Genomic DNA, 13,130 nt, shown 5'->3' with positions numbered 1-13,130 from the left:
ATATATATAAACGAATGATTTTATTGGCAAAAATCGTGAATTTAGAAAAAGACAAAGAATAAAAAATTTGGACCTTCGAACCCTTTCTAAACAATAGACCGCCTATCGTTTTTCGGTTTGTTTTGAACCGAAAATAAGTAGGCTAAGCCAAAATTTGTCGATGTCTGTGGAAGTACCTTTTTTTATATGAGGAACAACTCTATTAAAACACCGGTTCATGAGTCTGCGCTTTTCTCACTTTGTTGGCGTACACCATTCACTAACGACACTTCCTTTGTCGTTAAACAGCGGTAATTACGATTGTTAAAGCAAGAAATTATTGTGTCTGTTGTAATCTACGAGGAGATAGCCTTACTATGTTATTATTTCCCGATTAAGGAAGGGAGATTGAGTTTTTCGCTTTTATATATTCTTTTATATTAGTCTCGACATCTGTAATACTCGGCGGAACTTAACGAGAACTCCCGAACATTTATAGTCGGTCGTCGAAACCGAAGTTTCCAACCAAGAATATAATTTCAAACATGGCGAATTAATTATGTTATTGGCGACTTAGTTGGACTTTTGGTGGATTATTTTTTCAAACGAAAATAATCATTACAAATATTAATTCAATAAGATTCAGTAGTTGAGTTTTTTTGGATTGGAAAAAAAAACGCGGAGTCCCGTTTTTTTTTTTTTAATTTTTTTTTCTTCCTGGTGAGAATGCTCCACTGAATTTTCCGGCCGCCGTCTTTTGTGGGTTGGGGTTGGTAAACATTTATTTATTTTTTATTTTTTAACTTAAAAACAAAAGTGTTAAATATTCATACAATTATTGGAAGAAGAAAAAAAAAAAAAAAAAAAGAAAGATGGATTATGATTTTAAAATGAAAACCGCTGCCGAACGTGCAAAGGTAGAAGATTTGTTCGACTACGAAGGGTGTAAAGTCGGGAGGGGAACGTACGGACATGTTTATAAAGCGAAAAGAAAGAATAGGTAAGTAAACCATTTTTACAAACAATACTTGAACTTTAAAAAATACAATTTAACTCGGATATAAGAGACCTGAATATAAGAAAAGCAGATATGACAGATTTTCTCTGGTCCCAAATTAAAACTCCCGGAGCTCTAACGCGGAGCTCTGAGCTCGTGTTAATGTACAGATATGAGTTGTAGTTACCGAAAAAGTGTCTTATATCCGGGTTACACTAATAATTTGGTGTTTACTTTGTATGAAACGTATTTTAAGAAAACAAGCTGCGTGCATATTTACTGTCTCCGAGAGAGCCGGCCGCCATTTTTAATTTTCCAATACGTCGGTAAACACTGTTTTTCGAGCTGAATAAACATGTTACATTAAATATAAACACTAAAAACATATCCAGTTAGGTAGAAAAGTAACTTATCTTGCCTTTGATAACATTTATTTATTTGTTTTGTGACACTTTTTTCGAATCTGTACAGTTAAACAAACCCTGGCACTACTGCCAAACGGGTGCTAATGCAGAGAGTGATCCGCGCTATTTGTTAAATTGTATTTCCACGTTTAAAGTTTTGATGGTTTTTTTTTTCTTTTTTTTTTTATTCAATTGTAAGGTTAAAGTACAGAGCAAGTACAAAACACCCTCCCCTCATGTTAAGAATGGCTTTTTAAATAACGTTATTTCAGCGCTGATCACTCTCTGCATGAGTACCGCCAAATGAATTATTTTTCGTTAAATATTTTTTGTTTAAAAAAATTAGCCATTGTAAGCGTAGAACAAAATATCGAACAGTGCAGTGCAGTGCACTGTCAGTGCACTCACTTATTGATCCGTGCTGAAATAATGTTATTATTTAAAAAGCCATTCTTAACATGGGAAGGCTGTTTTGTAACCTTATAATTAAATAAAACAAAACTTTAAACTTAAATACTATTTAAAACATTAGCGCGGATCAGTAAGTGCATTTAGCACCCAAAAAATATAACTTTGGTACTAGTGCAGATAGTGATCCGATCCGGACGTAAATAATGTTATTATTTAAAAAGCCGTTCTTAACATGGGGAGGGTGCTTTGTACCTATTCTATACTTCACCTTTACAATTGAATTAAAAAAACAAAACTTTAATTAAACTTGAACATACGATTTAAAAAATAGATCACTCTCTGCACTAGCACCATAACGTTAACTGCAACTCTACGTTCACCGTTTAATTAGCAATTTTCCCAAATCTTCGGGTGTGCTGAAAACGAATATCACATTTAAATTTGGGACAGGCAAATAGTTTTCTGGATATTAAGAACTTTAGGTGCTAATGCAGAGAGACTGGAGTGATTCTATAAAATTACTAGCATTTTTATGGTGCTAGAGCAGAGTGATCCGCGCTATTTTTAAATCGTATTTCCAAGTTTAATTAAAGTTTTGTTTTTCTATTCAACTGTAAGGTTGAAGTCTAGAATAGGTACAAACCCCCCCTCCCCATGTTAAGAATGGCTTTTTAAATAATAACGCTATTATTTACGTCCGGATCACTTTCTGCACTAGTACAATTTTTATTTTTACTTGTCTTATTTAACAAGTTGTATTTCCCGTCTGGAAACACATTGCCGAGAAAGATGTCTGTACACAACAGACCTATATGGACGATATTGGTAAAACGCGTTACAATAGTCGAAAGGCGAACAGAAAATTAAACTAGAGTTTCTGAAACGAAAATTAGAGAACTAGGAAACGCTTATTTACATTCGATTTTAATATTTGCCTCCTATATATTTTGCATAATTGTGTGTTTTGTAGATTGTCTCTTTTTGTTTTAACTTTTGAGGGTGCTTGTTTATATTGATGCGGTTTTAAACCAACGTATTATGCACTTGCGTGTCATGGCGAATTTAGTATAAATTTTAAATTTATGAAAATGTTCCAATAGGTGTGCAGGGTGTATTTTTAACGAAAAGAAAGCACCACAACAATTACGTTTCCTAAAATGCGTTGATCTAAAAAAAAAAAAAAAAAAAAAAAATGGCGGATTTTTAAGCCGCGGGTTATATCCCTTGTTTGTCGCACTGACATCGTTCCACATTACAATTTACGATAAAACTCGATAATTCAATGAATTCTTTTTCATGGTAATTATTTTTCTACCGGATCATTTTTCGTAATTTTTGGATTGTATACTAATTTCAACATGACACGGAAGTACGTAATGCGTTGGTTTTAAAGATCACCAATATAAACAAAGCATCCTTTTGAAAGTATCGTTTTCACTTCCGGTGTCTCTTTACAACCATAAAAATGAAAATAAAGATTTCTTGTAAATCTCTTGATATTCTAAGATGGATATGTTAGTAAAACTCAAAATATCAAACTTTTCACAAGCATCCTTTTGCAATGCTTTTTCTTTTTTTTTTTTTTTTCGAAATTCGGACATTTGGTGTTAAGATAGCCGAAAGATTGATTTTTTTAAAGATGTTTTAAACAATGACAATATTATGTACTTAATTTTCATGTCGATAATAGTAATATATCCAAAAACTGCGGTAATTAATCGTGTAGAACAACTGATTGTGTTTTTAATGTTGGGTTTGTATTACTGTACACAAAGATTCGAAAAAGTTGTCAAAAAAACAAATATATAACAAATGTTATCAAAGGCAAGATAAGTTATTTTCTACCAAACTGAATATAATTTTCGTGTTTTTATTCAATGTAACATGTTTATTCAGCTCGAAAAGCATAGTGTTTACCGATATATTAGAAAATTCAAAATGGCGCCCGACTCGGTAAGTTCGGGAAAACGTGTTATAAATAATAAACTAGACAAAATACTGTCATAAATTCGCGCAATATGTTACCGTGACATAAGTTGACATATATTCGGTATTTTTTAAAATAGTATTTTGTCTAGTTTATTATTTATAACACCTTTTCACAAACTTACTGTGTTAAAGAGAGTCGGGCGCCATTTTGAATTTTCCAATACATCGGTAAAGGCTGCATGTTTTTCGAGCTGAATAAACATGTTACATTGAATAAAAACACAAAAAATATATCTAGTTTGGTAGAAAAGTAACTTATCTTGCCTTTGATAACATTTATTTGTTATATATTTGTTTTTGGACAACTTTTTCGAATCTATGTGTACAGTAATACAAACCCAAAATGTTTTTGATACGGGTCTGAAACTGGGAAGTATGTCTTTTTACACAAGCACTGGCAGGACCTCGGCAGATGGCGGCGATCAGGCTGGCTTTGGTGTTGTGGGGGGGGGGTCATGTTGATGTTCTCGACGTATGACCAAACGAAGTAGTCTAGTGAGTTCAGGTTGGGAGAGATCAGTGAGAGAAGGGTACAAAGTCGTAGCATTCCTTCTGAAGTCAAGCCTGAGTTTCTTTGGACTTGTGGGCCAGAGCTGAGTCCTGCGACCACCTGATTGCACCAGGGGATCACCACACTCTTCAGCACATCCAGGTACACTTTGGTGTTGATTTCGAAGCTGATTTCGAAGATGTGAGGTGGCATGAGGTGACCCTCACTTGAAACCACACCAGGGACCATAACCGTGGCCGGGAACATTCTGGGCATGTCCCTGTTATTTGTAGCAATCCAACGATGCATTTTGAGAGTGCTGGCAATGGTCCTGTTTTCATAACTTGGATCAGTAGAGAGCATAAGTTGTATAGCGGCCCATCTCCAATCTTGGTTGTTGAACATTGTGTCACTTTCGAACATTATAGATGGCTCCTATTACCTTGGGATGTGTACACAACTGACCAACTTATAGATGGTCGGTAACAAAAACGAAAACCGGTTTTCATCAAATCAAATCATGTCTTTTCTGAGGCGACAATTTTATCGTTCCACCCTGTAATTTTTTAAGATAGTGCGGTTATACTCAAGTCTAAAAACCAAACCCAGCTCATTTACTAGTTAAATATAATTTATTAATTGCAGGTTTTATCTACAAAATTCAAGTCATTCCAAAAGTAAAGCCTATTTTTTTAACTAAATTAAAACTAAAATGTTAGAGATATGAAGATGGGAGTGGTACCATTAAAATAAGCAACTTTTTCTGCTTCAGAATTTATTTTTGTATGTTATCACTATCATTCTCAATGCATTTTCCATCCATAGCCTTGAGCCCCTGGAAGGGCAGAGGTTATCTACACTTTGATGCTTTTGTAGTGAGGAGTTCTTTTCTATGGGGGTGAGGGTGCTGGCCTCATGCCCAACTTTCCCAGAAGGTACATACAGCACCTAATCTTCCCAAATGGTCACCCATTTGGTACTGGCCAGGCTTAACGTTGCTTAATTTAGATGATCTGTCGAGAACCAGTGTGTCAACGTGATTGTGCCATACTGAGTGCACTTTTGCCAGCCTCTTTTGATGTTGCAATCGTAAAAGTGTGGGGCGCGCTTTGTCACTCATCTGTTGCTACTCTGGAATCAACTGACCCATCTCCTAATTGTGTTGACATCAACTTCATCGGTTTCATAAACATTCAGGCTGATGACTGTTGATCGGTTCCATTTTTTTTATTTTTTTGCATGGACTAATTCAATAAACATACTTCTTTTGATGCACGTCCATGACTGGTTGATTTCTACTGTCAATATCTGCAACAGAAAGATGAAACTTTCAAGTCATAAATGCATGTTAAATCATAACAATGCAATATGCAATCCTCTCTGATCCACTTGGGTTGAACATCCTTTGTATACATACATGAAACAAATTAAGCTACAAGTGATTCATCTAAATATTTGAAAATACCAAGAACTTCAAGCATAAAAACTTTTTACTAAAATAAATGGAATTGGCATCAAATAACCCCCCAAAAATGGATTGATATGCTGTAAAACAAAATGATTATGGTTTTTCTGTTTTTAATTAAACTTTGTGAAAAATTGTTTTTCACAAGCACATCACCATCAAATCTAATTTATAAGACTGTCTCCATTTTTGTTTAAGTGCATCTACAAGATGTAAAGTCACAGAGCAACGCAAGGCAGGTCAAATGATTGCATTTTTTTGTGATTCATTCTTTTATAGGTTTTTATCAGTAAAAGTATCTGCTAAGCAGTCAAAATTTAAAAACCTTGGAACTTGTCAGGTCTAAGTGAACTTAAGGTGGTTTTTAAATATATATTTGTACATTAAAATTGGTTCATTTTTAATTATTTCTTAGCTATCTGATAGCTCAAGCAGTAACAACCAAAACTGGAATGTTAAATGTTTTGGTGCGATTTTAACTGATAGCACCCAAGTAATGTATTTTTCTACTTTTTAAATCATTACTATATATTGAGTACACTACTATAATTAAAGAATTAGTTCTATAATAATAAATACAAAATCTATGTAAATTAAAATATATTTAAGCGTATTTTACGACTGGACAACATCAGGTGACCTGCTAGTATTGCTATAATAATCCTTGCCTTTAAACAAGTCATTTGTTTTACATAATATTGTGATTGTGCAGATATAGATAAGCGGGCCCCAACTGACATGCATCTACTGGAAGAAAATGGTGGCTGCACACAGGCATGAACCTGAAACTGTTTACAAGGTGAGAGTGTTGATGCAAAATAAGTGCTGTTCGTTGTCCAAAAATGTCTAAATATTTTTTTTTGGTCGAGCGTTTTTTGTTTTGGATGGCATGTTATTTGCATGCATTTTTGACGGATGCTGTTTCTCTCTTGTGTTAATAAAGAGATGAAACGAGGTTTACCATTTAAGATGAAGAGCGACTGCCTCGTGCTGTTGGTGAAGTGAAAAAACCAGGACAACTGCTACTATTACAAACATCAATGTTGCTGGTGAAAAGAATTACTTAACCAAACACATATGAAGATACTTGGTTCATTTTCAGGTTTTAAACGACTTTTTATAAAATTTTATGTTTACCCTTTTATTTATAAAAACACAAACACACACACACAATATGATTTGAGAATCTTAGGTAGGACGACCCCCGGTGTCCTTGAGATATTGTGGTGAATGAGAACTGTAGCTAGGATCAAGCATAGACTAGCAAAGGTAGAGTGAGGAGTATGATCATAAACACCGCCTCCTCAATTTTTGAGTTGCCTTGTGCCTAATTTTTTATTAGTTTTGTTTCAACTTTTCAGAATAAATAAATATAACTCTAACACATCTTTCATGTAAATACAATCTGAAACAATTTTAGAAATTGATAATTTTGTAAAAATGTATAACTTTTTTTTGTTCTTTTTATATAGAATCTTACTGCATTTGTTTAGTTTTTGTCCTTAAAAGTTCTCAAAATATCTGCTATATATTTGATCTGCACAACTTCTCTCCATTATTTATATATATATATATATATATATATATGTATATATATAAAATTTATTTTCTTTTTTTTCCTTGTAGAACAAAGTCAGGTTGTAACTTCAGTAATATTTCCATTCATGGAGAATCACAAGAAATTTCCCTGAGATGGTAAGTTCACATCGGTTGTTAATATGAAGATGGATCTTATTGTGGTTGATATTTGCTGAATTGTTCTCTAAAACTAAATTAGACTTTATCACCAGGAGGTTACTCCTCCCTGGTAGTATTTCTCCTATTCTACCATAAGAGAGCTATCATGCATAAGTAGTGCATCTGGAAGACGGGATTAATTTTTGTAAACAGCCTTGATTGTTAAAGACTATTGTCCCCCCCCCCCCACCTCTTTTAGTTACAGATTTTCCTTGTGACAAATTGTGGAACAGAAATGTTAGAACTGATAATCTTTTGTTGAATTGTAAATATTTACATGTTGGTGACTAATTTATGATAAACTTGGATAATGAACTGAGGATTTCTTCTAGAAAAGTCAATCAGGAATATTTACGACACATTTAAATAATTTGAAAATTGAGCTTCTAAGTGATAATTCAAATAAATTAAGGTACTTGTGTATAATAAGGATCATGCTGAAATATTTAGAAAATCATTCATAATATAGGAAGGGGAATGTGTTTTAACTAATCTGTATGTAAAAATTTAATTTAATTTGAAGATCCCATCTAATAAATATCACTGCATGTTCTGCATAAGTACCAAAATTTAAACAAAAAATGGAAAAAAAAAATTAATACAAATTTTAGAAATAATTCTTGAAGTTCCATCAAATCTTCATAAAAATGTTGATTATTTTTATATTTTTAAGTGTATTCATTTTTATTTGAATATAATGATCAAAATTTTTTTTTAACTTTAAAAGTATTATACTCTAAAATTTTTAATAAATGCTGAACAAGTTTCAGTTTGGTAACTGAAAAGATGACTTGGCAACCCAGAATATGTCTTTTTTTTTTTTTTTTTGTATATAGTGAAAAATCCAATATTAAAAAGTTGGTTCTTGTCCAAAATTCTTCCTATATTAAAAAAAAATCTTAGTAAGAATTACGCTTCAAGAAAAAAAATTTTTATGATCCAAGTAGTCGTCATAGCACGAAAATATCATATTTCAAAAATCACATAATTTTTTTTTAAGAAAATCAAATGTTACAATTTTTAGTGTTTGATAACGTCTGGCGGCCATAGCACTGTCTGTAAATCCTGATAGACAAATTGAGTTGTCTTGGATATCCAAAATCATGGCCTCCGGCGACTATTGTCTTACTGGTCCTAAAATTTGATTTTCTTATTTATAAAAAAACTACTTGATCGGTATGTGATTTTTGGAACAACATTTTCTTTCCATGATGAGTTTTTTGTATTTCTGTTTTTTTATTTAAGTGTAATTCTAAATAAGCACCTAAAAATCTGATGTATTTTCCTGTGATGAAACGAAAATATCATAATCCAAGAATCACATAAATTGATCAAGTTTTTTTTATAAATTGTATGGGTAATTGAGAAGCAACTGTCCCGCATTTTCATTTTGAAAATTATCTCAAGAAACAAGAACTCAACAACAATTGAAACTTATGAGATTTTTTTTTTTTTTTTACATGAGGTCACCACTTAACAAGGCCTAGAAGCCACGCGGGGATAAGAGTTATTTTGTGTACAGTAATCAATGAGATAGTGTTGCAGTATTCATTAGTATTGGAGATTTTATGAAGTCTCATTACTTAAGGGGCAGGTCATCAGGAATTTGTTTATGTTGGACTTGAAGACATCCATGTTGAAGTCAGGAGGGAAACAGGCAAACAGTTCTACAGGCATGCAGTTCTAAGAAAGAAGCTTTGTTCATGTAATCTACATTTTGATTTAGGCACAGATAAAGAGTGAGGAAAATTGACAGTGGTTTCAGCTAGACGGGTGTTTATTGTTAAAGATTGGCGGGGGGGGCAGAGATTGGAGCTCAGACGAGCCCCTGCCATGGAAATAACGATAAAACAAAGATAGACTCGCAACGTCTCTTCTGTGGAAGAGAGGTTGCAGGGAAGAGGAAAGGGCACCCCCCACGAAAGCACGGAGTCTATTTTGTACTCTGTCAAGGCAGGATAGGCTGTTTTTAGCAGCTCCTGTCCAGATGTGGCAGCAGTATTCCATCCTTGGACGTACTTGGCTTTTATATAGAGAATTGCATCAGTAGTGAGACCGCTTCTGGAACGGTAGAAGGATCCCACCATTTTTCCAGCGACCTTGCCAACAGACTTTATGTACGTATTCCATTTCAGATCAGGAGTAAAGGTGAAACCCAAAAGCTTGTCAAAACATGGTGCCTCCCCTAGACGAGAGCCATCCATTCCAATTGATACCAGATTGTGATCAGCGCGTTGATGATGTAAAGATAGGAGCTTGGTTTTAGATGCATTAAAGGTAACCAGCCACCTCTTCCCCCACTCTACCACGCGCTCAAGATCAGAGAAGTGAGAATTGGAGAACTTTGTCATTTATAGCCTTTGATGTGTTGCCATTGATGGTCGTGTAATCAGCATAGATGTCAACGAATGATTTTAAATGTGTTTTGATGTAGATCAGGAAGAGAGTTGGGCCCATGATGGACCCCTGAGGGACTCCAGCATTAATACTGCGGGCCTCTGATTTTTGCCCATCAACCACTACTCTTATGGGCCTATCCGCGAGAAATGATTTAATGATTGAGAAAGCATTTCCAGTTATACTGTAGCTGGAAATCTTGTGAAGTAGGCCTTTATGCCATACCTTATGGAAGACCTTTGATATGTCAAGAGCAATTGCCCTAGAAAGGAAGCTTTTGTCAAGAGATTCGCTAATCCTATGAGATATAACCGGTAGAACATCTGCGGTAGATGTAGCAGAACGGAAACCATATTGTGTGTCGCTGAGGTTATTTCTGCTGAGGTGGTTGACTACTTCTCCATTTAATATGGATTCCAACAATTTACTCGTGACACACAGACTTATTGGTCTGTACTGAAAGGGAGATGACTTCTCCTCTGAATTCTTAAATGCAGTGCATACTGATGAGGTTTTCCAAGGTGTTGGAAAGCACTTCTCCTTAAGGCAATGCTTAAACAGTTTTGTAAGTATGGGGGCAAGTTCTGGTTGAAGTTTTTTTAACACTATAATTGGGATGCCGTCAGGGCAAGTTGCTTTACTGGAATCAAGGTTCTTGATTAGCTTGGCGACCTCACGCACAGATATTTGTATGTTACCTAGCGTGTTCTGTGTTATAGGAAGAAATACGGGGAGTTGATGGCCTTCTTCGCATAGGGTAGAATTAGCTGCAAAGTTCTTGGCAAATAGTTTAGCCTTGTCTGATGCTGACGAGATGACCTGGTCCATTGATGATGGTTGGGATAGAATGCACGCTTCTGTTCAGGATCCTATTTATTTGCCAAAACTGGTGGGAATCAAGCCGCTGATCAGCTACTTTGGATTTAATGGATTGAGCATATAGCTCTCTTGCATTTTTTATTACTCTTTTACAGTGGTTGCTGGCGTTCCTGAAAGCAGCTTTAGCCTCAGTGCATCTATTATGTTGGTAGTTATGGAAAAAGTGATTTCTGTGCGCCATGGCAGAAGCACATTCTGGGGAGAACTATGGCTGGCTGTTAGGTTTTTGTTGGAATTTTTTGGATGGTATGAATCAGTCTGTCTACAATTAATCATTCAGTCAGGTCTGATACTTTTTTTAAACATGGAATGCAGAGGTAGATAGATATGAATGTATGGAAGCTGTCCCAGTCAGCCATAGAGTATCGGTATACAGTACGGTGGAGAGGTACGTCTGAAGACTTATTACACTTCATTTTTTCTTAACTGATACAACGGAGTGGTCGGAGGATCCTAGAGGAGATAGAATGGAACATGAACATAGCTCAGGGGAAGTTGAGAGAAAAAGGTCTAGAAGGCTTGCATACTGACTGGTAGTATCGGGCACATGGGTGGGCTCGCAAACAATCTGAGTGAGGTCATAGGCAATGGCAAAATCATGAATGAACCTCCCCTCATCATCTGTCTTATTCGAGTGGGTCAGCCATTCCATGTTATAGACATTAAAGTCACCGCAAATGTGAATGTTAGCTGAGAGATGTGCAGACAGGATGTGGTCTATTTTCTCAGATATACTCTTAAAGATAGTAACTCCACTGTTGTAGGGGTGATAGAGGGCCAATATAAATGCAGTGGTGTAAGCAAGTGCAACCCGGAAGCACACATAAGGTAAATTAGGGTCTTCTCTGGAGATATCCCTGCCACATGGAAGCCATCTTTAATGTAGGCACATATTCCATACCGATGGCGATCTTGCATCCTTATGAATCCCCATTAAAAAAAAAAAAATGATTGAAAATGATTTTCTTAGAGTAAAACTATTTGATCTATTTACATGACTTTTGGAATGTATTTTTATCATGGGTAAATACATATAGATTTTTATTTTATTTTTTAACAATTGAAAAATGGGAATTCTGAGCCACAACACCCCCATTTTTTTTTTTTTTTTTTTTTTTTTTTTTTTTTTTTTTTTAATCCAATCAAATATTCTTTAAAATATTACGGAAATAACTTTTGTAAAATATTCAATTTAGCAATAAATGAATACTTTAAAAAATTTCAAATTAAAGATGTTCATATCAGAAAACACGCTTGTAAATAAAATTACATACTTTTTAGGTTATTAGTAAAGCTTTTTCTAAATACCCTTCCCACTCCCTTTTTTCTTAATAAAAAATCCACAAAGAAAAGCTGGTACATATTTAGAATTACACTTAAAAAAACAAAAAATACAGAAAAATATTTTATGTACTAGTCACTAAACAAACATATTCCAAAAATCATGAAAATTGATCAAGTTTTTTTAATCAAGAAAATCAAATTTTATAATTTTTAATAAAATTACAATTCTCTTGAATACAAACAAAATCTGTTGCCAAATTTTTACAAAATTTAAAACAATATCGTCTCTCTTCTCGCTTGCTTATTTTCTTAATTTAAAAAAAAATGTCAGTTTGTGATTTTTGGAATATGGCATCTTTATTCTGTGATTTTCTGTTTTTTTTTTTGTTTTTTTTAAAACTAAATGCAATTCTAAATAAAAACTGAAAAGTTAGAAATGGACATGTATGCTATATTATTGTGCTTATTCAACCAGAAGTAAAAAAGAAAAAAAAAAAAATTAACATGAAGTCCTTTCCTAAGGAGCCTGAAAATCCATTTGATCTGAAAATATTAAAAAATATCTTGATTCTCTGAATTGATTGATTCAATTTTTAAATTTTTATTTTTACCTTGTCTTCATTTGAAATGATTGTTTCTTTGTATTTCAAATAATTTTTCTTTTGAATTTACATCATATCAAATATTTTGTTACATTGAATTTCCAAATATGAGAAAATTCACCTATTTTATTGATAAACTTCAATTTTGGAAAGTTTGTTAGAAAATAAAGTTATAAATTGCAATTCAAGTTTTGTAAAGAAAAAAAAATGGAAACACAACAAAAATAGCTAAATTGGTCAGCGCCCCCCCCTTCTTATTTTCTTTTTATGAACATGAATTCCCATCCTTTTACCCTTCAAAAAAATTTACATTCTTATTTTGTTGATGTACTTTTGAGAATCATACTTTAGTGTTCAGTTTATTTATTTGATATCATGTACCGTTAGTTTGAATGACCTTTTTAAAGCAAGTGATTCGAAATATGGTAATTGATGTTGAACTCTTTTGCTTTGTTTAATTGGTTAGATTTTTGAAACTCACATTTGAAAAATGATC

At 33.8% G+C, this 13,130-nt stretch overlaps 1 protein-coding gene across 2 annotated transcripts in view; it reads left to right on the top strand.

Moving 5' to 3' along the window:
• Positions 1-227: 227 nt before the first annotated feature.
• LOC145296737 (cyclin-dependent kinase 8-like) overlaps positions 228-13,130 on the top strand; it is an 84,103-nt gene continuing 71,200 nt past the window's right edge. For both annotated transcript variants that reach the window (XM_080142758.1, XM_080142757.1), the window contains exons 1-2: positions 228-979; positions 7,362-7,430. In XM_080142758.1, the coding sequence (XP_079998884.1) occupies positions 852-979; positions 7,362-7,430 (197 nt within the window). In that variant the 5' untranslated portion in view covers positions 228-851. The remainder of the gene's footprint in view (positions 980-7,361; positions 7,431-13,130) is intronic.

The sequence above is a fragment of the Euprymna scolopes genome, chromosome 17 (assembly GCF_053919585.1).
Source record: "Euprymna scolopes isolate OS-2025 chromosome 17, ASM5391958v1, whole genome shotgun sequence".
Lineage (NCBI taxonomy): Eukaryota > Metazoa > Mollusca > Cephalopoda > Sepiida > Sepiolidae > Euprymna > Euprymna scolopes.
This window is presented reverse-complemented; position numbering and strand designations above follow the sequence as displayed.